The sequence below is a fragment of the Euprymna scolopes genome, chromosome 36, assembly GCF_053919585.1.
Source record: "Euprymna scolopes isolate OS-2025 chromosome 36, ASM5391958v1, whole genome shotgun sequence".
NCBI lineage: Eukaryota > Metazoa > Mollusca > Cephalopoda > Sepiida > Sepiolidae > Euprymna > Euprymna scolopes.
The window spans coordinates 58,286,918-58,312,879 of record NC_136517.1 but is presented as its reverse complement, the minus strand read 5'-3'; the positions used below and the strand labels follow the sequence as shown (position 1 = coordinate 58,312,879).

Below are 25,962 nucleotides of genomic sequence, written 5' to 3'. Positions count from 1 at the left end.
AAAAGTAAAACTAAAGCAAAATTTGTATGATGTACATATCCATGACAGAAAGAAAATATCATACATGGAGATAGTTGAAAAAAAAGGAATGAAGACACATTGTTTGAGCGGAGAATAGAAAGCATATAGTCTGATAGACTGATTTGCTATTTTCCCACTGCATTGTTAACCGTTCACGTTATTGTGTGAAATCAATCAACCAAGTCCATACACAGACAATAGAAAGTTATTGGAATCACTTTAAACGGTTTACTAAATCAATGCTCAGTTGTAGAAGATCTCATTTAGATTCTTGTCTGAAAGGATTTCTCCTGCATTGATAGAGAATAGAAAAGATGAAGTGTAGTATCAAAGCACCTTGCTCTTGGCCAGAAGTGAAAAAGTTTAACACAAACTGTTAATTCAAGAAGCACTTATTTTATTGTTTATTTTCAAGTGAAATAATACAACAAAACAATTTATTCAACAATGCAAATACCCCAAGTTTGCCTGATTGAATGATATGGTCCTGCTTAATGGGAGTATTTCTATAGGAATTATATACAAACTTTTTCTCTTTTTCATGCACCATTATTGAGTATTATTGTCCATGCATTTTTCTTTCAGATTATCTGTTAACTCATAGTGAAGATGACACTAAAAGTCTACACAAAATTATCCTCGTAAGTATGTCAGATTCAGACTTTAAGATTACAAAGCATCAGTTTGATAATCTTGCAACTTATGAGAAAGTCTTGAAGCAGCTGCTATTTGCCAAAAAGGAATAGATCCAAAATAAAGAATTTCCTACTTTTGTGAAAAATAAATTACTGTTTAACAAATTTGCTGCTGTTCTAGTGACCGTCCTATAAATATTAAAAACATACAGAATATGAAGTTTAGTTTGTGTCCAGAATTCCCCCTATATTAAAAAAAATCTGTATGATATACGTACTCATGACAGAATGAAAATGTCATATTCCAAAATTCACATAAATTGATCAAGTAGTTTTATTTCTAACCAAGAAAATCAAATTTTACTTGAAGAAACAAAGGGAAATAACAATCATTGAAACTTACTAGAATCAACCTTGCAATGCCTATAATTTCTTATTTTCTTAAATCGTTTAAAAATAATTTTCTTTATAAAAATAAAATTACTTGATAAATTTGATTATTTGTAGTGTGATCTTTTCGTGCCATTACGGGTATGTTAATTATAAAGATTTTTCTGTGTTTTTAGTTTTTTAATATGAGGGAATTCTGGACAACCCAAACTTTTACAAAAGTTATTGAATTTGACATTAAATGTCTCGAAAAGAAATGTTATAAAACAAAACCTTCAAAACCAAACCTGATGTATTTGTAGGTATTAAGAACTTGAAGATTAAAAATCTTTTTTTAAAAAAATGTTGGTTATGCCATAAAAGAAAACCACAAACTCCTGAGAATTTATTTTTTCGATTTCAGATTTATGACTGTTTGATCTTCTTCCATGGAACTTTAAAGAAAGACTTTGATACTCGCTGGAAAAACTTCCATCTTGTAAAGAATGTTCTCGAAGACAAGGTAAGGTGCTTTTCATTGTCTTTACAATTTCAAGATAGGACCAAGTGGTGAGCCTGGTGTTCACCAATATAAGTGTGATTATGTTGTGTATTGAAATTGTGTTGTTGTTTGTCCAGTAATAAAAAATCTTTGCTTAATTTCCATTTTCAAACAAATAAAAAAATCTTTGTTGGTTTGTAACTAAAAATCAATTGTTGAAATACATCTATGCTTAAATGAATTGTTGAAAAAAGAATAAGTTGATAAAACGTGAAAAAAATCATTAAAACTATAGAAAAAGAGTTACAAAATCTAAAAGTTATCTCCCTTACTTTGCCAGCCTCAAGTAAAACCTTCCCCATCCAATATATGGGCTAAATAAAATCTGTTGTTAAAAACTACAAACAAGGTAAAAAAAAAATCTAATTATAACATTTAATAAGATTGTTCTTGTCACACTCCATGCAATTCTGTTATGTTATACTCAAAGCTTTTTTGAAAACAACTGATTTAATACATCAGTTCCATCAGGATTTCAATATGCAAAGAAACATCAATGCATGTATATAATCAAAGTACATCATATTTAAATATACAGGAAATCATCTATAATATAAATCTCATCTGTCTGTTTAAACGTATGTATGTATGCCTAAAACTTTCAACAGAAGCGACAGGTTTTCCTGAGATCAGTATCAATTTGAAGCTCAACCCTTTAGACGACGAATATCGAAAAATTGGCCAGAATTTCTTCACTCTCAATTTGGCACTTTTCTACAAGGAGGGGTCACGTTTTTCGCCGATGTTTTCAAAAGTCATCTCCTCTTTTCGATTGTTTAACCTTGATTTAAACCTATGTCACTTCCGGTTTGAAGATGGGCGCAACAGGAAAGACATTATAGGTCATAAATGAGTAGGTCCTGCCAAATTGTTTGGGACTAATTTTCCAGTAATATTGCCTTTAAAATTATTTATGTTGGTAATAATAATGAATTGACAAAATAATTATGCTTTTTGTATTTTTAAAAGTTATTTCAAATAAAGTTGTTAGCAGATGAGAAATTTCATCAGAAATAAAGTTTGATACTTGGTATTCTCCCTCCTGCTCCTTCTATATAACAAATACAGACCTAACAGATCACAGGTGGTGGTTTAGTTAATTAAAAATGTATAAATTACATTCAGTTCTTTTGTTTTGTTATTTAGTAAACTTCGATAAATATACAGAATAATTAACGCTTGATAACTCATAAATTAAAAAACATCAAAGCAAATCTATTAGCAAAAGATTTCAATGTGCAATAAGCCATGTAAAAGGACGGAAGATATGTACATCTATATACCATTTGAATGTTTTGTTTAAGGTGACTTTAAACCAGATATGATAGGCACCAAAATTATTTTTGATAGGCTGTTCGACAGTAGAAACAATCAGAGAATGCTGAATTTCTTCTAATGAGACAAAAATACTTATGGTATATCTTTTGTTGAGTTTCATGGAAACCATGACTTTGCACTGGGGTGTAAAACTCTGAAAGATATATTTAAATTCCTGTTAATCACATCCTCTACTGCTTAAGTATTAGGTAATTATCCAAAGATCAGTGACCTTGATGCATCCAGCGTTGTCTTGAACTGTTTGGGTGTCTGCTAGCTGACGATAATTTTCAGCATAATGAAAATAAACAAAACGATAACAATGTAAATATATATATTTTTTTTGTTTTGTTTCAGTTGGCTGGTTATAAAACCAATGTCCGTGCATTGTTGGTAGATCGAGTTCTTTTACAGCATGAGGTAAGTTGGATCGCAATTACAATCGGTCCTAAATTGCTTCAGATCCTCTTAAGTTAAGTTGTCATCACCCCCTTCACCCATCTTTCTCAGTATAGCATTTTCAGTTGATTTATTTTTTATTTTAAATTGTTATTTAATCACATTGGTTATAAAAAACTAAGTGAATGTGAATTACAATTTACGAAAACAATTTGAATTATGCAGATATCTTCAGCAGTTCAAAGCTTATAAGAATTTAAAGCTCAGAAATTTGGAGTACAACATTGACATCTATAATGATGCCTGTTTTGAATCCTGAAAAAAATTACTTAAAATTATTGACAAATTCACAAGAAATTCATTAATTGCTTGTCTAAGGGGGAGATTTTAAAGAATTTTGTTATGTAAAATATTGTTGTTTCTGATTCTGCACTCAAATTGTATGTAGCCGTATGCCATAACTCCTTATTTAGATTATAAGAGGTACAGATATCAGCATTTTATTTTTTAAAGAAATCGAGCATTGTGGAATGTGTGTGTACTACTAAAGCTGGATGTTTCTTGTTATCTATAATATAAATCTCACCTGTGTGTTTAAATGAATTAATGTATGTATGTTTGCCTAAAACTTTCGACAGGCAACGGATTTACACAAGATCAGTATTGTTTTGAATCTCGATCATTCGGACAACAAATATCGAAAAATTGGCCAAAAACATTAATTCCTTCACCCTCAACTTGGCACTTTTCTACAAGGAGGGGTCGATTTTTTTGCCAAATTTTTTTGAAAGTCATCCCCTTTTTTCGATTGAAAATTTAAACCTTCGCCACTTCCGGCTTGGTGATGGATGCAACGGCAAAGACATCACGTTTTATTTTTTCACATTCTTTCCCTCCTTCATGGTACGGGTTCGAGCCTGCCTGCCTACTACTTTTTTTTTTTTTTTTCCTCTCTCTCAACACACACCTCCAAACACCCAGGCAATGCTGGGCACCCAAGCTAGTCTTATATATTTGTCTTCACTCATAATGGATGATATTGTTAAACGAATTTGGAAGAAAGCAAATCCTTTATAACATCACAAAGTGATGACCTCATCCAGTAAAACTGTAAGATATTAGATCTTTTATGATGTCATCCATTAAAACAGAACATAACTAATTTAAAATTAACTGAACAAATCATCTCTCTTAGCTTTTTATGTATTTTTTTCATCCTTCTCACTACGTTGATTCAACCACTCTTTAATACTTTTTAATATCATTATGAGCATTTAGAGAAAGGATAACTCGTTTCAACATAGTCATTTAGTTTACATACATGTGTCACTACAGACCACAAAGACGTATGTCAATTAGATGGCAAAATAATAAATTTATATAAGGATAATAATAAAAATTATAATCCCCTGCTCTATAATAAGGACCAATGTGTATTTGTATATAAGGGTATGATATACTTCCTTCCTATCAGACAAGTAAATATTCTCTCTCTCTCTCATAAAAGTAAAAAAAACTTGCCAAATTTCAAACTTTTAGAGCTAGGAAGAAGGCAAATCGCAAATCAAATTTTTTCTGAATTTTGAAAAAAAACTTCACTCTATTTCCATAATGAGATGTGAACTTTCTTTCTATATCAAACTATACATTGTTTTTTTTGTTTTTTTTTTTCATTCTTATTGCCTTTATTTAACTGATTTATGTTATCTATATATATAAAAACGAAAATGTGTGTGTGTCTGAGAAAGGCTTTTTTCCAAGAAGTGATTGGTCGGCTCACTCCTTAAAACATTTTTATATCACGTCTAAATGATAATATCTACGAATTAACAAGGGTCGCCTGTCTATTTAATTTGCCCGACTTTGAAAAGCTAAATATTCCACATTTTTTGATCGCCGCGTATGGATTAGGCTTTTTTGTATAATAAAAGTGAAACAAAGCTAAAGACAACGTTCCCATCGCGATTGCCGGGAATGTCCAAAAGCAATCAGCTTTGATCAATGCAGAGTTTCTCCTTATATTAGACAATTGCCAATTGCTATTCAATTTGGACAATCCTCTTTAAATGGGGAGCTGTTTCCCTCCACCCCAATCATCATTTTGGGGAAGCCAAAACTGCCCCGCATTGAAACAAAATAAACAAACTCCAAAAAGCTGCCCCGCAGTAAATGAAAAAACTGCCACATCATCGTAACGCTCCCGTGATGACCTCATTAAGCGGCCACCTGTCAATCAAACTTATTTGACTTTTTAACCCTTAATTCAACACGCTTCTCAATTCCTCTGCCCTCGTGGCCGAGATGGTTAGGTGGCTGGCTTTTTTTTTTTGCCTTTTGTTTCCACCTTCGTGTCAAGGTTTCAGGGTTCAATCCTACCTTCCTACTAAAACTTTTTTTCTTTTAGTTTTTTTTTTTTTTTTTTTTTACACACACACCTCCAAACACCCAGACAACGCCAGATCCCCCCCCCGCTAGTCTCCCTCTCTCTCTCTCTCTCTCTCTCTCTCTCTCTCTCTCATATATATATATATATATATATATAAAGCGAAAATGTATGTTTGTGTGTGTGCGTGCGTTTTCATGTATGTCCGCAAAAGGGTTTTTTCCTCTGTCTTCTCGTGTGGGTCGCTCCTTAAAACTTTTTATATCGCGTCTAAATGATAATAGCTACGAGATAACAACAGGGGTTGCATGTGTATTTAATTTACTCGACTTTGCAAAGCTAAATATTCAACATTTTTCGATCGCCGCGTGTGGATTCGGCTTTTTCATATAATAAAACCAAAAAAAAAACTGCCCCACAGTAAATAAAATACTGCCCACAGCCAAAGTTGACCTCATTAAGTCGTCAAGTACGGGCACCTGCCAATTCTTAATATTTAAATAAATTCAAACATCTTTTCTCTACTACTTCTTGCTGGCCCAGTGGTTAGCGGCGCACATTTTTTTCTTTTTCATACTTTATTTTCCAACTTCGCCTCAAGGCTTTGGGTTCAATCCTTCTTACTTACCACCCAAAACTACCCCCCACACCCACCCCGACACAAACACCCGGGCAACATCTTTTGTTTTGATTTACCCAAAAGCACACCTTGAAACACCTGGGCATCGCCGAGTACCCCAGCTAGCCTAATATAGAAAAGGCAAAATAGGTGCGCGCGTTTATGTCCACGAAAGGCTTTTTGGGTGGAAGTTCTTGTGCTGGTTAGATTCCAGGAGAAGTTTTCGCATACTTCCTAGATCGTAATATCTAAGATTTGCAAATGGACATCGTCCCTGTGTGTTTTTTTTTTTTTATCAAGTTGGATCGAGTGCCCCCTTTTTGGGGGAAGCTGCTTTTCTTCCACAGTAAAAACGACCTTCGTGGGAGGTTTAAAAGCATTTAAAAAGCAACGCCATTTCTGCAAATCATCTTTTTCATTGATTACATTAAATTTGAACACTTTACGCTTGCGTCATGTAGTAGGGGTAAGATGTCAGGTTTTCTTTCACTTTCTTTTCTGCGTTCATGTCACGGGTTCAAGCCTGCCCGCTACCACTTCTTTTTTTTTTTTTTTTTTATACTCAACACACACCTCCAAACACCTGGGCAACGCCCAGCACCCCCACTAGTTTTATATAAATATTAGTACAAACACTGAGAAAGCATAATATTTTTCCATTTTTGATGAGTGTACACTCGTAAAAATAATGAAGATAATATAGGAGTAAACAGTTATTATTTTTAGTTATGCAAGAAGAATAATAATTAAAGATGTCACAGTTTATGAATAGGTAAATAAGTTAAGGATGAAACTTTTTTTTCGTTTGAATAAAATTTTTGAAGCAGTTAAAAAAAATAATTCTAATGAATGAAATGTGTGTATTGCAAATAAACGATATAGATTTTTAAATTACTTCAAATTTATATTACATTAATGTGAAATAATTTATAAATAAAAAGCACAAACCAAATTCATAGAGAAAGTTGTTTACAATTTTTCTTAGGAATTTAACACATTTAAAAATTATTAAATGTAAATTTTTTTTCGTAGCCACCTTAGTTTTTCTTAATGTCTATATTTCAATATATAGTAAACTTTTTTATTTTTTTAACATAGTTGTAAAATACAATTTCAGTCAAAATCCATTGGTATCAGCTTGTATTTACTTTATTATGTAGAATATTAATTTAAAGACCTATTTTTCAAAATAAATGTTAGACAAGTGGAGGTCAGTCATAATATTAAATGATAGACTTTTAAAAAATTTTACAAAGTTCAGGGTTAAGGTTCAAATGACAAGCGGACAAGAAAGGGGCGGTGAAACCCTGCAATTCTTTCTTTTTTCCTCTCTCATGCTGACATTTTTTTTTTTTTTTACATGAAATAACTTGCAATTGTTAAGGTTCTTTTTTTTTTTTTTTCAAAATTGAAAGTTTCTCAAACATGCCTAACATTAAAAATTTTGCATTATCTATTAAAATAATTCTGAGATTATTTTCTTTTACTAAGTAGTTGAATTTTTTTTTTTTCTTTTTTTGCATACCTTATAATTTTTTAAGGAACTTGCGTTAAATATCATTTGCACCAAATTGCTGAAAAATAAACATTTTTATTTTGTCCAAAGACTTGTTTCACCTCATTGTAAGTAAAGATAATCAAAATAGAGTTGATATGCCATATCAAACAACTCTAAAACTAAAAGTTATAAATGTAATAAGAGCCATTTTATTTTATCTGACCAATAATTTCATCATTTTCTTCAATTCGTGTTTTTAATGCTTTTGTTATATTCTTAAACATGAAACATTTTCTCCTTTGTTCAATAGTTGCGAATGTTGTTAAGTGCCAAAAAGAAGTTCACCAAGGTCCACAAATTGTTATTGCATGATCTCCTGGCTCTCTCAACCAGTCGATACAGTGGGGTGAGTAGCTTGGATTGGTATTCTCCACTTCAATGAAAATTGGTTTAGAGTGATATTGTTCTAACAAAAAAAAAAAAAGCTAGGCATTCTTATATAAAAGTAAAATTATATCAGCATTGTAAAATGTTAAGAAAACAATATAATGGCAATAATAGGCCAAACAAAATATGTGCTTAAAAACAAGATACATTTTTCCAAAGGATATATATATATATATATATATATATATATATATGTATGTATAAAAAGTTAAAACGTTCTGAATTTAAAAAAAAAGGATATCTTTATTTATACAATTGTTTCTGCTCATTTTCAAAACACATTTTTGATAAATTCAGGATGTTTCAAAGGCTTCTTCAGTGAATTTGTTTTCTCATCAAATTACCCCCCCCCAAAAAAAAAAACCCATTAACATCAAAATTGTTGGTTCTTGTCAAGAATTTCTCTTATATTAAAAAACAAAAATAAAGGAAAAGCTGTATGATGTATTTATCTGTGACAAAACAAAAATCTCATATTCCAAAAATTATGTAAATTTATGAAGTTTTATTTTTATAAACGAAATCAAATTTTATGAGTAAACAAAGTCTTGTCCACCATTTTGAAAACAATCTAAAACAGGGTTCATACAGACTTGAAAAGTATTTGAATTTTGATTTTTGCTTTGAAAAGGACTTCTTTCTATTATTTCCTTGCAAAATCCTTAAAAATCTGGAATATGCCTTGAAAATTTCTTGAAAGACCTAAAAATTTGTGTTGAAATATTAAAAATAAAATCGAAATAAATATTAAATTATTTCTTAAGTATTAATAAAAATACTATTACCATATTTTTTAAATATTGAAAATACATTGTTCTGAAATTGCATCAGTATTGTGGATACAAGAGTTACATCCCTTTATCACGAAACTACCTCAGGTAGTTTCATGATAAAGATTTAAATCTTTATCTATTTTTGATCTCATAATTTAATTTTTGTGGGGATGGGGGCACAAGAGAGGAGGAGTAGTGGCGCCCACCATAAATAAAATTAACCCCTCCCTCTCTAAAAAAAAATACTTTCCTTGTGCAGATGGGACTCTCCAATGGTAAAAAAAAACCCATCCCCCTCCCAACAAAAAAATTGTGATAATTCAAAATTAGGCCAGCCAGGCCTAAAATGTACAAGACACCAGCCAGTCGTCTAGAGAGTTAATATTTGAGATGAAATAAACAGCATTTAAAACTACTTAAAAAGTAGGGTTTTTTTTTTTTTCAAAAAATGATGCAAGTAGGTTGGATGATAACTGTTATTGGCTATGGTAACATTTATTTATTTATTATATATTTTGATTTTTTTTTACCACTTTTTTTTATCCCTATGGATTGTAAAACAGACTCCAAATTTTGTTGTGAAAACTTGAATTTTTTCTGGAGAAGGCCTTGAAAGGTCCTTGAAAAATGGACATTGAAAATCTGTACAAGCCCTAAAAATCACAAAGCAAAGTGAGATAACTCAATAATTCAAACTTGCGAGATTAACATCAATATTGTTGGTTCTTGTCTTCTTATATTAAAAAGACAACAATAAAGGAAAAGCTGTATGATGTACTTATCTGTGATGAAACAAAAATGTCATATTCCAAAAGTCACGCTTAAAAATGGTTTACTTTAACATCATACAAATGAATAATATTTTTCAATCGTCTTTAATCTGGCGATGAAATAGATGGCAAGAGTCATGTTTATATTATAACTTAATCTATAAATATAAAAGCGAAAATGTATGTGTGTTCGCTTTTTCTGTATGTCTACAAAAGGCTTTTTTCAGAGAAGCAGTCGGTCGCTTCACAACTTTTTAAAACTTTTTATATCACATATAAAATATAAATTGTAATATCTCACAGTTAACAACGAAGCTCGCCTGTCTATTTAATTTGCTCGATTTTGGGAAGATAAATATTCAACATTTGTCGCTCACCGCATGTGGGTTAGTCTTTTTCCTATAACATCTTGGGGGGGGGGCGTTCAGCAGTAAATGAAATTACTATCCCGCAGTCAAACTTGACCTCATTAACTCCTTAAAACGGGCACCTGCCAAATCCAAGTAATTAAATAAATTCAAACGTGTTTCTGTTAGCATCTCTTGGTGGGGCAATGGTTAACGTCGCACGTTTTTTTTTTCACACTTTAATTTACAACTTTGCCTCAAGGGTTTGGGTTCGGGTTCGATCCTCATACTTACCTACCAAAACATTTTTTTTTAACCCCCACCCCCGGAGTTTCCACACACACCTCCAAACACCCGGGCAACGCCGGGTACCCCTCGCTAGTATTAAAATAAAATTTGAACAGTTTTTTTTTTTTAAATCTATATTGTAATGGAACATTTTGAAATAATGGAGTTTTAATCTTTTAAAAATTAATTAACTTTTAGGAAGTTTTTTCTCTTCGCAATTCAACGGGAGAAAAAAACGTTATTTTAAAAAAGGATTAATTTTTTAATTCCAAATTCAAGGTAAGTTTTTGCCCAATTTGTGCATTTAAAATGTAAAAAAAATATTTTGTATTGGAACTCTTATCTTTCATTATAAATAGTAATTTCGATCAATTTAAATATATTTTGTTAAATTTGGGAATGAGGAAGGAATCTTATCTTTGCCAAATACACAAAAAACTAGATTTGCACAAGATACAATTAATAAAGTGAAGCAGTTTTACAAAAGTGAAGAAGTCAGTCGAGTGATGCCTGGGAATCATTACACGACCGTTTTAAAGGATGGGGAACGGGTTCAGGAACAAAAATATCTTGTTTTCTGTAACCTGAAAGAGGCATTTGAATTATTCACATCAAAGCACCAAGAGAAAATAGGTTTCTCTAAATTCGCCGAGCTTAGGCTAAAAGAATGCGTGCTAGCAGGTGGTGCCGGGACTCATACTGCTTGCATTTGCACAATCCATCAGAATATAAAGTTGATGATTACAGGATCTCATCTGGCTAAACTGACTGAAGGAGAAAGTCATCATTTGACAGATTACAACCGATGCATACTTGCTATTACATGCAATGAAGCATCGACAAATTGTTACTTGGGTGCCTGCTCATCTTGCAACAAACTGACGGATGATTTTGTTATGCAAGAAATTAAAAAAAAAAAAACTCAATTGATGCTTTTGTATACAAACAGTGGTTATCAACTGATAGAACCATTCTACAAACTCTCTCACAATCTACAGAGGAATTTATTGAAACTTTCCATGCAGGCCTTCAAAAATTGAAGAAGCATAATTTCATTGCCAAAGCACAATCAAAATTTTGTTCTGATAGAAAAGGTTTTTTAAAGTTTGGTGAAGTCTTAACAATAGCAGATTTTCTGAGAATTATTCATTTATTTTGCAAGATTCAGCTTGAGGATTCCGCTGGAATAATGATCAAGCTACATTGAACCCATTCATCTGCTACTATAGAAATAGAATTGACCTTGAGCATATTCATTTTGTTATAATATCTGATTGTCTTAAGCATGATGCAATAGCTGTCCATTTGTTTCAAAGAGAGGTTATAGAAAAATTAAAAGAAATTATAAATTTTAATGTACAAAAAATGATATATTTCTTTGATGGGGCTGTTACACATTATAAAAATTTTTTAAACTTTATAAATCTGTGCAACCATAAATCTGACTTTGATAACTGAAACAGAAATATCTTATAAACTTTCAAAAAATGAGATTTTTCATTTTGAAATGTATCCTAATGAACACATGTTGATTTCTTGTGTATATAATGTATACTTAAGACTTCTAAAAATGTCAAAGAAACCGTTTCCCATCACCATCAAATGTTGTTTATTCTTTTGATACTATAACCTAATTAAATCTCAACACACTTTTTAGGAATTTTTATTACATCACCTTCTGTATCACCTTCTGTATCAAAATCTGTATCAGAAAAGTATGAAAGTCATAAAACAGTTTGACTTCACAACCAGAATTTCCATAGAATTCAACATGTCAAGTATTTTTAAGTACATGCATTTTAAAAAAATTTTACCAATAAACAACAGCAATTGCCATTGAGATCACGTTTTATCATATAATTTAATAAACCCTTAACACCTTTCAAAATTCTTTTTTTATCATACATCACTTTTTCCATAACAAAATCTGTGGTGCATTAAAAAAAACGGTGCTTATGCACTTTCTGAACCACGCTATTTTTCAAATTATATTTTCAGCTTAATTTAAAGTGTTATGATATGTTCTTTTTTATTATAAAATTGTTAGGTGAAAGTACACATTAGTTACAAAACACCTTCCTCTCCACATGTTAAGAATGGCTTCCAAAATAACATTATTTCAGCATGGTTCAAAAAGTGCACAAGTACCAAAAAACAAATGAAGAAAATTCAGTTTCATCAACAAAAATTTTTTTTTTTTACTTTTTAACCATGGTCTTTATGTAAATATTAATCAGCATCAAAATAACTTTACAAAGATATCAAACTTGACCATATTGGGAAATATCAAAATGTTTTATATGAAGTCGCAGGTACTATGTTGCGCCATTTTGAATTTGCCCACTTCTTTAAAACACTTGTAACGATAGTTCTAGTGAAAGGCCCATCACGAAATTTGGAATATATACTGTCATAAGATAGACAAATCTTCTGTTAAACTTTAAAAGAAATTAAAAGAACAGTTTTTGAGATAATTTAGGTTAAAAGTTATGGTCAAGGTGAACTTTTTTAATTTGACCTTGAAAAAACTTCCCCGATAAAATTATAGATCTATCTAAGTATTTTAAAATGATATATGAATGGACTTTGTATGCCCATAAACAATAGAGATATCGTCTTTTAAATTGGTCACTTCTTCATAAAAATTCATTTTTGTAAAAGGTCAGTCATATCTCAGGAACCCCTTGACCTTGATGTTTAACAATTCCTTTCATGGAGATCTATAAGTGTAGCAAATTTGAAAAAAATCTGTGTCAGACATGGTTTTACCCCCTGTCGATTTGACATAGAATGAGCCATATATATATATAGTACAAATGAATGATTCAAAGATTTCTTTGAATACCTAATTTATATAAGTACTTTTAAGCAGTTCATAATAAATTAATGTTTAGTGTTAATAATTTGTAATTTTATTGTACTATTTTTACTATATAAATGCAATAGTTTAATCCATATTAACAGTAATTTAAGTAATTTCATGAAAAAGCAGATAAATTACAAAATCTTTTAATTAATAACATCGCTTGCCACAACCAAGAAAAGAATATGGAGGTAGTGGCTGTCTCTCTCCTTCTCATTAGCGACACCTATTTGCTTTTTTATGGTTTTTAAATTTAATTGTTTTAAATATTGATGGGACGAGTTTAATATTTTTTCTGATTTTAATACTATAATTATACAAAAGTTATATTAAAAATCAACTAACAATTTATTTATGTCAGTTTGTTTTTTTTTGTTTTTTTTTTTAAGTATAATATTGCGCTGGAACAAAAATCTATAAAAAGCGGATATGTTTAATTTTTTGTATCTTATCAATAAGTTAAAAAAAAAAAAATTTTCTAGATTTAAAAAAAAAAACAACTTCATTAATTAATAATTAATTAATGAATGTTTATTTTCATTTTTAAGAAGCAAATATTTCTTTGTAAATAAATTTATTTATTTGCAAAGGGAAGAGAAAAAAAAGATCATAATGCTTGAATTTATAAATATTTGTTTGAAAAGATATACATTTATTTTATTTAGTTAACTAAACATTAAAAAAAATGTGTTTCTGCTTAGGATTTTATTTTACAAACTTTATTGTACATATTTTATATTGAATGAAAATGATAACTCAATTATAGAGAAAGAAATTAGAGAAATTTAGAAAAAATAAAACCAACAAAATACAAGACTCATTTTAGGTTTAATTGTAATTATTTTGGTTTAATTATAAATGTTGGCTATTAAATAACAGAACCTTGTCTTTCATTTCTGTTATTCGCATGAATTTCCTTTTTGTACAAATTTTAACAAAATATCCTTGTGCCTAATTTGTCAAAATATATTTTTTAACAAATAAATAGTTCAAACTGTAGTATCTGTTTTGATATTACACTTTATCATTTTCATTTTGTTTTTTGTTTTTTTTTTTATATAAAGTTTGTTTTGAGATACCATATTTTTAAACAGTTTATTCAGTTTTTCTTTTGTCTGTTTTTTTGATTAAATGTTTTTCTGTCTTTATTTTTTGAAAGGTGAGGAAAAAAAGCCAATCGATGCTGTTCCATGTCTTCCTAAATTTTCACTACAGTTATATGTTGCTGCTGCCTGAAATAGTGAAAAACCTCACTGACCCAACCGTTCTGGAACACAAATTCAAAGTGAGCAATATATATCCTTATTCTTTCAAATCTAACATCACAACTGTACATTAATATCATCATATTCAGTTTAATTTTACATGCTGGCATGTGTTGGCTGGCTTTTAGAAATTGATTTCCAAACTAACCTATCTTTGGCCAACTCTTAATTCTTTTTTTCTCTATTATTCACTCCAGACATATGCCACTGAGACATAAGGCGCTAGTGTAAATTAGGGACAAGAATCTATAGAGCGCATACTAAGTGGGGAGTTGTGCAGCAAGATGTTTGTTCATATTTATTCCTCTTTCAAATTCATCCTTATCACTTTCTCTTGTTTGACCTTTCCCTACTACCTCAGCAGTTAAGTTCTTTCATCTATTCTTTTAAGGTGACCAAACCAATGAAGTTTCCTCCTCTGCACACATCACCTAATGCTATTATTGTTATGTAGCAGAGCCACCGACACAAATACCCAAGCCATGGTGCAAGTCACAGCGAAGGAAGAAAAAGGAGAGAAAAAAGCATGTTTTGATATGATAGCTTATTTAACCATGTGCCAGCACGCAAGAGATTTTTAACTATGTGACGGTATGACAGGACTTCTAAGCATATGGTGGTGTGACAGGAACTTTTAAACAAGATGCAGAACTTTTAACAAAATTGTCTGACAACTGTGTGTTGTGGGACAAGCTGCAGACATAGCAGCTGGTTGTAGCTGTACACTAGGAAACTGTTAATTAGTTCTGAGAGGAAAAGCAGAGATGTGCCCATATTGGCGCTGGCTTGAAAAATGTGTTAGTGGCAAAATACTATCAATCCCTATTATCAAAACCCCCTAATCACTGTTATGTTACTATGCAAACCATATGGAAACAATGATATCAGTATTTCTGAAGTTAAGTTTTAAATAAGCAGAACTTCAAAAACAAACAATATATGCACAACTTTTTTCAAAATTATAGACAATATAAATAGAACTTTTTATAATTTTAAACAATATAAACTTTATTTTTAATTTTAAAAGCGGAATTTTTTTTTTTTTTTTTAAGCATTGTTCACAAATGCTTGGAGAAATGCTTGCCCCTTTTCCCTTCTTCATCACATGAATTTCATTATATATGTTCCAAAAGTTCCTATTTCCAACTTTTCTCATTTTCTTTTTTCTTTTACAATGGGACCATAAATCTATGATTTGCGTGTGATGGGGGGGGGGGTCAATAAAGTTTTTTATGAATAATTTAATTATTGATCCACAATCATCTTGTTGGCATAATCCATTATAAGAAAAAATTAAGAAATTGAAAACTTTTTTCAAAAAATTGAAAAAGAATACATGTGTTCAAATTTTAATTTAAATCACATGATTAAATTTTCAATAATCATGTGATTAAATTTTAATTAGTGATTTGGGGAATTTGGTTCTTTTTATGTGATATAGGGATCGAGAGTATTTTGTCACTCAATATCTAAGCTTGCCATAAGTTTTATTTAGATAGATTCCAACCCAATAAATAATTCTTCCCTCTTTTGTCAGAAACGTTGTTCATGGAATGTGAGGACTAAAAGTCCAAAAGCCACTAAAGGATAAGGGCTAATGATATGGTCAATTTGATGAATATTCAAATCGAATTTATTTGGGAAAAAATAACATAGTGCAAGCCTTGGAAAAAGATATTGTAGTCATGGTCACAGCCTCCTCTGGTAGAAACAGAAACACTGACAGAAAATACAGCCTTTTATTTATTGAGTTGAAAACGATGGAGGTACTTTTTTTTCGTGTGCCCAGAGAGCTCATGACTTGATGGTAGGATGAAAAAACTTCTCTAAAGGTAGATTTGCATTCCTGTTGATGTATGTCAGAATCAAGTCTTCTCACATCTGCTGCTGCACAAGTAAGAATAGATTTCATCTTTCGTTTGTTGTTCTTTATGTTTATGGGGGGGGGGTCACTTTCAAGGCCACGGTAGTTATAGTTTTTGATTTTTAATGAACCCATCTCTGTACTGAATAGAGTTAAAATGTCTGCTTTTTTTTCATTTCTCTTCAGAGTTCTTTGTACATATTGAAAGGGAATGGCTCAAGGGCCTTGATTATCAAACGCCAGTGGGACGTCCTCACTCAATTATGGCCAGCCTTAGTAAAAGCGCATCACTCTGAAGAGCTGTCAATCTTGAAAGTTATTGACGATGTCAATTCTGCGGTGACTAAATTCTTTGAGACACCTGCTATCAAAATAATTGTAAGTTTTTTAAATTTACTTTTTTTCTTTTTCATTGTTTTTCATGGTAATAAATTTGTAATAAAGATTTAAAATAAACAAAACCAATAAAGAGGTTTCAGTTAAAAAGTGAAATGGAAAATCAGGTTTAAAACAAATGTGTGCATATAAATATTTATTAATATATAAATATTTTCTCATCATTCATAGACATAAACGATTTTACACTCATTAGTATGGATTACATAACCCTAACTGCCAGTTAAACTCTGGATTCAAGTATTACGAATCTTGGCCTCTTGCTATCAGTTCATCATGACAATTGGTTTTGAAATGCAAAAGGAATACACCTTGTATTTTAAATACAACACAAGTACTGAGCTTCTAGGGTTCCAATCTCTTAATGAGAGAGAACCTTGCAACATGGCATTTGAATCTTCAATTTAATTTCTCCATTATATTTATATCTATAAAAGTAAAATTGTCTGTCTAGATTTCCCTACCAAATTACTTTGTCAATTTTCAGTCTACAGACTCGAGATTTGACATAAGGGGTATTGAGATTTTGGAAAGTTTTTTTTTTTTTTTTTTTTTTAATCAGTTTTCGGCCAGAAATTTGTCTGTCAAGGGGTCAAAGTTCAACAATTTGACCTTTGAAAACTCTACCAAACTCCTCCACCAATTTTAGGTCTAAACACTTGAAATTTTAGATGTAGGTTCCTTGGACATGGATCAAACTTTTTAATTTGATTTGAGCCCAAAACAAATGTTATGGGGTCACAATTGGGGTCAAAGTTAAAAAAATTGACCTCCCAGCCAATTTTGGATCTAAACATTTGAAATTTTACATAGTGTATTCAGACATAGGGCAAGCTTTCTAATTGTTCCCCCCCCCCCCCCCCGAAAATTTAGTTGTCAAAGTTCAAAAGATTTGACCTTTTGCGGCCTCTAGCAAACTATTCAGCCAATTTTAGGTCTAAACATTTGAAATTTTACATAAACAGTAATCAGACATGCTGCAAACTTTTTAATCAGTTTGTGGGCAAAAATTTGCCTGCCAAGAGGTCAAAGTTGAAAATGTTGACCTTTGCAGACTCTACCAAACTCCTCCACCAGTTTAAGGTCCAAACACTTGAAATTTTAGATGTGGGTTACCTGGGCATGAGTTAAACTTTTTAATATATATATATATATATTGGGCATTCAAGAAAGCAAATTGATTCTGCAATTGCAGATTAAATAACTTACTGACAAAATAATTTTCCAATGAAAGACTAAAAAAATTTTTTAATTATTTATATAATTTGAAAGGTTGAAAAACTTCCAAGACTATATATATATATATATATATATATATATATATAATGAGAGCCAAAAAGAATTATAGAAATTCTTTAAAAAGAGACAGATAATACATAGCTCAACAATTGAGGTAATTGGAGAAGAGAGAAAAAATGAAAAAAAATCAATATAAAGATATATACGAATACATATAATCAATAGGAAAATTAGATCAAATAAGCTTCAATAGGTTCCTATTGAATCAACGATTAAATTTATATGCATTAGTATATATCTTCATATTCTGATTTTTTTCCCCTCTTTTTTTCTCTTATATATATATATACTCTATAAATTTTGGGTTTTTTTTTTTTTTTTTTGCTTTCTTTCTTTTGTTTGTTTTTTTTGTGTGTGTTCCTGTGTATTGATTTTCATATTAAAAACTAGTGTTGGGACGATTAATCGGAATCGGAAAAATTGGAGCTCAAATGGGCTCAAATTTTCCCAATTCCAATACGGTATCGGAATCGAGAAAATTTGAGCCTATTTTCTAATGCCAAAACCAATTCCTTTAATTATCTATTTTATTTTGTTTTTATAAAACATCTTCCACTGCTTGTAGTAATAATAAATATTTATTTATTTAAACTTCCAGTAAGACTAAAATCTCTAGATCACCCCCTCACAAGTGTGTTTTTATGTTTGAGAAAATACATGCACATTTAAGATGCGTTTTTACAGTAATCGGGACAAAATAACAATTTTATAGTTAAATATTTAGAGATTTATAAAGAATCGAAATCAGTAATTGTATCAGAATTGGGAATTTTGTATGGAATCGGGGGAAAAATATTGGAATCGTTTCATCTCCATTAAAAACCCTTTTTTCTATTTAAGAAAATACAACTTTGTTATATGTGAAGAAGAAAATACAACTTTGTTATATATGGGTCATGAAATTGTATTCATCTGCAAAAGATCTAGTTAATTTGCATATTCTTTTAAACATTCATTTTAATTAATTCCCTATTTTTTCAGTTTTCTTATGGGACGATCATCTTAAGTTAATGTGTAATTATATTCATGCAGATATTCTACATGATTTATACTTGCATAATATTTGCGTAAAAAGGTTATAGTAAACACAAACCTCTTTTTATATATATATATATATATATTTATGCATGCATGTATATTAGTTTTAAAAAATTTTGCCTACAAAACTCCTGTCAGTTTTTGGTTTACAGACATAAAACTTATATAAGGTATTTGAACCTATGCAAATATTTATATTTGGGTTCTAGCCAGGGAAAACCGGTGCAAAAGTGTGAAAATTTAAAAAAAAAAAAAATGGTAACCTTTTTCTCAGTACAAGCTAGTAAATGCTGAAGAAGCTTCAACCAGAACTAGCTTCCATGCTTACAAAAATGTTTACGCATTGTCTAAAGGAGAATTGCTGGAAAATCTCATCACTATGCCCCATAGTAATTTATTTTTATTTCGGATTATTATTCTCATCTTTATTAGTTGTTGTTTTTCATCTTTTATTGGTTGTTGTTTTTCACAACGTTTCGGCCAACTATTCCTCTGGCCTTCGTCAGGTAGTAACCGCGACGGATAGGAACCTCGAATCTCCTAACTGCATTTTCAGCAATCACTGTAGTTGTTGTCGTCTTACCACGTTTTGGCCAAGTAAACCTCTGGCTAGCTTTGAGTAGTATTGAAACCGCTATCTTCAGACAACGTCTCTATCAACTGCGCCACGGGCCCCAAAGGGCGATTGATCGAGGTTGCCCCATATTTAAAAATTCAGGTAATCAGTTATCTTTCTCTCAATACAAACCAATGTATCATGAGTAAGTTGCTGGAATGTTAAAAAGAGAAGTAATCAACCACCTCAGTAAAAATAACCTCCTCATTGACATGCAATATGGTTTCCGTTCTGCTAGATCTACAGCAGATGTGCTAACAGTTCGATCTCATAAGATTAGTGAATCTCTCGATGGATGCTTCCTTTCTAGGGTAATTGCTCTTGACATATCAAATTATCATTGATAGTGTGGCATAATTGATAGTGTGGCATAATTGATAGTGTGGCATCTACTCCATAAGATCTCCGGCTATGGTATGGCTGGAAATGTCTTCTCAATTATTAAATAATTTCTCTCTGATAGGTTCATAAGAGTAGTAGTTGATGGGCAAGAATCAAAAGCTCACAGTATTAATGCTGGAGTCCCTCAGGGGTCCATCCTGGGCCCAACTCTCTTCCTGATCTACATAAATGATCTCTCAAATCACATCCTAAGATCATTCGTAGACATTTATGCTGACGATACCACCGTTTATGGCAACACTTTAAAGGCCATAAATGACCAAGTTCTCTCTGATTCTCTCTCCTCTGATCCTGAGCACATGGTGCAACGGGAAAGAGGTTGGTGGTTAATTTTAATGCATCTAAAACTAAGCTTCTATCTTTCAACTCTCTGATCCCCATCTGACATCAATAAAAATGAATGGCTCTTGTCTTGGGGAAGCTTCATGTTTTGACAAGCTTCTAGGTCTAACCTTTACTCCTGATCTGAGGTGAAACATATACATCAAATCCATTGCCATGGCTACTGGAAAAATGGTGGGATCATTCTACCATTCCAGTAGATATTTTCTACCTGTAGAAGAGCTAAACAGGTCCAAAGATGGAGTACTGCTGCCACAAGAAGCAGCTTATCAAAATAGTTCAAAATAGACTTCATAGCCTAGTAGGGGGTGCTCTTTTCTCTTCCCTGCAACCGCTTTCCCACAGAAGAGACACTGCGAACCTGTCTCTGCTTTATCACTATTTTCATGACAAATGCTCGTCTGACCTCCAATCTATGGTCCCTCCTCGCCAAACTTTCACGAAAAACACTCATCTAGCTAAAACCACTATCAATAATTTCCTCCATTCCTTATCTGTGCTTAAACCTAAATGTAGATTTCATGAACAAAACCTGTGGAACTCTCTTCCGTTTCCCTGCTTTCCAGCTGACTACAATATGATTGTCTTCCAAGTTCATCGTGAACAAGTTTTTGATGAATCATCCCCTTAAGTAATCCAATTTACCAAATTTGCACTACTAAGAATTACTAGGATATTGTCCCATTGACTACTGGCTACTCCTTAACCCATATCCTCACATTGCTTCCAGGCCTTGATAAGTAGTGGCTCCTTTGTTAAAAAAGAAAAGCTAATATAATTTATTAATATTGGGGGATTTTTGACAAGAACCCCAAAATTTTTTATTACAGTGTACATTAAGGCATTAAATTCTAGCATTAAATTATCAGTCTGTATTGATGTATTTTTAAGTTTTATCAATGTTTGTAATGAAAACTTGCTCTTTTTCAGACTCCTACAAGTTGCATTGAGAGAGCACAGGATTTACTGAACTCTTCCAGTTATCCAAAACCAAAATGTCTCTTAGCAACCCCTGATGAAATGGAAGTGAGTCTTAAACACGAATCCAGTAGAAATGATGAATATACTGAGTGAGTTCTTTGTTTAGCTTTTATGTGCCTCAAGGATTGTAAATGTAACGATACTGACCCAGTAAGAAAGTTTGCGATAAGAACTCTAGGAAGGAATGGTTTCAGCAGAGTGTCGGAGATATTTTTATTTTTCAACCTATTACTTAAAATGCTGTTTGGAAACAATTGTTTTTAACATTAACAACATAGCCTCCTGCCCCCCCCAAAAAAAAGAAACACTACTGTGCATGTTTGTTAATCTAAATCAAACTTAAATTCTGCTAAACTTTGAAAATATTGATTACTTATAAAATATAGTTTACTATTGTACACTTTCTGTTAAAAATAACAAAAAAAAACTTGGGTGCCCAGCATTGCCCGGGTGTAAGGCGGGGTGTGTGGAACAAAAAAAAAAAAGTGGTAGTACCTATTTACTATGCCTCCCCACGGGACAGAGTTAGACACCAGGGTCGTTTTTTAACGTGGAGAAAAGGTACAAAAATAAAAATTGTCTCAGTCGTGAAGGATTTCTCCTCCACCGAAAGAGAACAAGAAAATGAAGTGCAGCATCTGAAGAACAGATACTACACTTTGATGCCTCGAACCCGTACCGCGAATGAGGAAAAGAATGTGAAAAAGAAAAAAGTGACGCCTTTGCTGTTGTGCCCATTGCCAAACTGGAAGTGACAAATGTTTAAATTAAGGGTAGTCAATCGAAAAGGGAGGATGACTTTCGAAAATATCAGCAAATAAAAGCAACCTCTCCCTGTAGAAAAGTGCCCAGTTGAGGGTGAAGAAATTAATGTCTTTAGTCAATTTTTTGATATTTGTCATCCGAAGGGTTGAGCTTCAAAACGATACCGATCTCCTGAAAATCCGTCACCTCTGTTGAAAGTTTTTGTGAGACATACATCCATTTAAACAGACATGTGAGATTTATATTATTACTACCTTGCGTTGCCCGAGTGTTTAGAGGTGTATGTGCTTTGGGGTAAATCAAAACAAAAGAATAAGCTAAGTAATCACCCTGTTAAAATATTATAAAAAAAAATTAAAACTTTAAAAAAAAAAAAAAAAAAAACTAACATAAGGCAAACGAACAATGTTAAAATTTCTTATAATTGGAAAAACAAAAAAAGAAAATGCATATGTGATGGAAAAAAAAAAACAGAAAAACGAACGTTAAATCTTCTTTAAAAAATCTGAAAAATAAAAACAAAAAAAATAGAATGTGAAAAATAGCTTAAATAACCCTGTTTCAATATTAAATCTTTAAAAATCGAAAAAAAAAACATCCCACACCATGATTCGAACTCACAACCTTTAGATAAAGTGTGCAAAAAACCTGACACATTTACCTGCTCGGCCAGCAACACAGAATAGCTGAAACACGTTTGGAGGGGGGGGGGGTCCATTCTGTTGTCCTGATGAACTATCTGTTGCCATGTTATCTGGCTACGTGCCCTTCCCATCTGTGTTTGGATGTTTTGATGGCAGTATTGATGTCAATAACTCTTGTTTGTTGATGGATCCAGATGTTTGTCTTTCTGTTTTGTAGAGTGATGCCTAACATTATCCTTTCCATCTTTTTGCTACCGCCAAGATTTCATGTTGGCGAGTTGTCAGGGCCCATGTTTCCCTACCATAGATAGTATATATGTACTTGTAGATTATAACAGTTTAGAAACCCATCAAAATGCAGAGTTTTTTTACAAACAAACATTTGTTTCTTTAAATTTTTATTTTTTACCCATATAAGAATCGGGAAAATGCATTTTATTTTTTTCATGCAACATGTCACTTAGCCGTTTTCTGTTCTTATCAAAGATTAAGATTTTTATGTCAGATTCCAATGGTTGTTGCTCTGATGTGCATGTGTGCATCAGGAATAAAAGTATTTCCACTGTTTGAATGCATTAAAATTTAAAAATTATAATTGTTTAGAGATCAGCACTGTTAACTCGCATGTGCATACCAGAGAACCACTGGAATCAAACCTGAAAATTTCAATCTTTCGTAAGAACAAAAAAATATTGCTAAGTGACTGCATACCTCATTAAGAAAAAAAGAAAAGTATATTGTCTGTATTTTTCTTGATTAAAACTCTTATATGAATTAAAAATTAGAATTTAAATAAAAATAGAATTTAAATAAACAAATAGAATTTAAATAAAAATAGAATTTAAATAAACAAATATGCTTATTTATAAAAATAAATCTGCATTTTGATGGATTTCTAAACAGTTGTAATTTTTCAAATTTCAATGCATTCAAACAATGGAAATATTTTTACGCCTTCGTATTTATGATGACATTCACCCTCAGGTGATTTTGCTGGCTCCTTATAATGAATTCACTGCATCTATATATAAAAGCGAAAATTATGTATGTGTGTTCGCTTTTTGTGTATGTCTGTAAAAGGCTTTTTTCGCTGGACTTCTCGGTCGGCTCATTCCTTAAAATTTTTTATATCACGCCTAAATGATAATATCTAAGAGTTACGAACGGGGGTCGCCTGTCTATTTAATTTGCCCGACTTTCACACACTATTTTTTTCCAGATTTTTAGAGCATCCTGTGTATCTTTCGCTTTTCAGTATAAAACAAGCGAAACTGGCTTGCCGCTGCGTCATGTTTCAAGGTCAAACATCACGCGACTTAAGGTTCTCGCACCGGTTAATTTCATTTTATAAACGTTAAATTAAGATTGCTAGGTACCAGGGTTTTTTTCCACTTCGTTTCCACTTCACATCAAAGGTTCGGGGTTCAAACCTATTTTCCTACTAAAACTTTTTTTTTTTCTTTTACACCTCCAAACACCCAACCAACATTTTTTTTAAAACAGGATTGTTTTGATCACCCCACCCACCCCAACACGCACACACCTACAAACACCCGGGCCACACCAGGTAGCCCCTGCTAATATATACAGGGTGACCCAAAAAAAACAGCTAAATGGAGGCCATCTAGAACATATGCTGTAGAACAGAGAACAAAAGGCCAAAGACCCTTGTGTTTTGATGTGATAAACTAGTTATGACCAAAGTTTCATTTCATTCGGACAAAACACTAAGAAACGGGGCCTAATTTTAGTTGGGGCCCGTTTTTTGGGGGGTCACCCTGTATATAAGAACTATAAAAACTTTAATAATGATACATAGTGAACGTGATCTGCATCAATTTTATCTTTGAGTTGCTTTAGTCTAGAATAGAAAGTGGGTACTTTTTTACATCCTTTATTTTGTTTTATAATTAAAGTGCTCACATTCCATAAGTGATGTTTTTGACAAAGGTGGAAGACACTTTGGCTGTTTTTTTTTACTTTGAAGTGATGACTCGTTAGTAAATTAAAAAAAAAAAAACTTTTTTTCTGCTATATATAAACATATCAAACTTTTGATTAGTTATTGTTAAAAGTTTAATTTAATTCATCTTTGACAATAAAATCAATCTTTTTTATTTTTCAGAATGTACAAAACTTTGGTAGTTGATTTGGTCACATTAGTGGAAAAAGGAGATCTGTAAGTTTTTCTTTTGTTTGTTTTCTTTCTTTTTTTTAAATATAGTAAAATGTAAGTGAAGAATTTTGGTATATTTAGTAATTCTTTTCCATCTGTCTTTATTGCTCTCTATATATACCTAGATCTGTCTCTATATATATATATATTAGTTGCCTGACAAATCCACAGGGGAGACAACCAAAGCAACAAAGCTGAATATGGTTTGCAGGACACTATATATACAAATGTAGGCAAATTTGGGCAGTTTTTATTGGTTTGAAAATAAAGGTTCTTTTTTTTTCAATTGTCAGTTTTAACCATAGAATAGTATAATAATCTTCAAAAAGCTTGCAAATTTTCACGTGGTTTCATCCCATAGAACTAAAGATATTAGCATTTCAATATTCAATTTGACTACCAGTGTGTGTGTGTGTGTATACACCACTTTTTTTTGTGCCATTTTATAAGTTTCAAATCTCAGCGACTATTGATCAAAATTTAACGAATGAAGATTTGTTGGAAAGGTAATGACCTGAATTGTGTGACGGCCTATGTGGCATTTGCCCTTAAGGTCACACATTAAGGGGATCATCCAGAGCCTATTTTTGGCAATTTTTAACAGCCATAAAATGTTTGTCATAGTCACTTATTTTCCTAGTTTTGCATATGAATTACAAAATATTTGATAAATATTTCCTCAAAGACTAAAACTTGTTGCTATGGTTTCAAATTATCTGAAATAGCAGCAAGGGGAGACTTAATTCCATATATTTCTTATATGTTATATCTCCCCTCTTTCATTTTCATACATAAAGTAAATTTCAGTGTATAAGGATCATTTAATACTAGAGATATTAATGATCGTACCCTATTTTCAAAAGATGGAAGATATAACATATGA

General features: G+C 31.6%; 1 protein-coding gene across 2 annotated transcripts in view; it reads left to right on the top strand.

Annotated features, from left to right (window-relative positions):
- LOC145260526 (proteasome activator complex subunit 4A-like) overlaps positions 1-25,962 on the top strand; it is a 220,073-nt gene that overhangs the window by 141,833 nt on the left and 52,278 nt on the right. For both annotated transcript variants that reach the window (XM_080118719.1, XM_080118720.1), the window contains exons 24-31: positions 607-662; positions 1,450-1,548; positions 3,262-3,324; positions 8,114-8,209; positions 14,451-14,576; positions 16,607-16,798; positions 21,444-21,583; positions 25,029-25,082. In XM_080118719.1, coding sequence (XP_079974845.1) covers positions 607-662; positions 1,450-1,548; positions 3,262-3,324; positions 8,114-8,209; positions 14,451-14,576; positions 16,607-16,798; positions 21,444-21,583; positions 25,029-25,082 — 826 coding nt within the window. The remainder of the gene's footprint in view (positions 1-606; positions 663-1,449; positions 1,549-3,261; positions 3,325-8,113; positions 8,210-14,450; positions 14,577-16,606; positions 16,799-21,443; positions 21,584-25,028; positions 25,083-25,962) is intronic.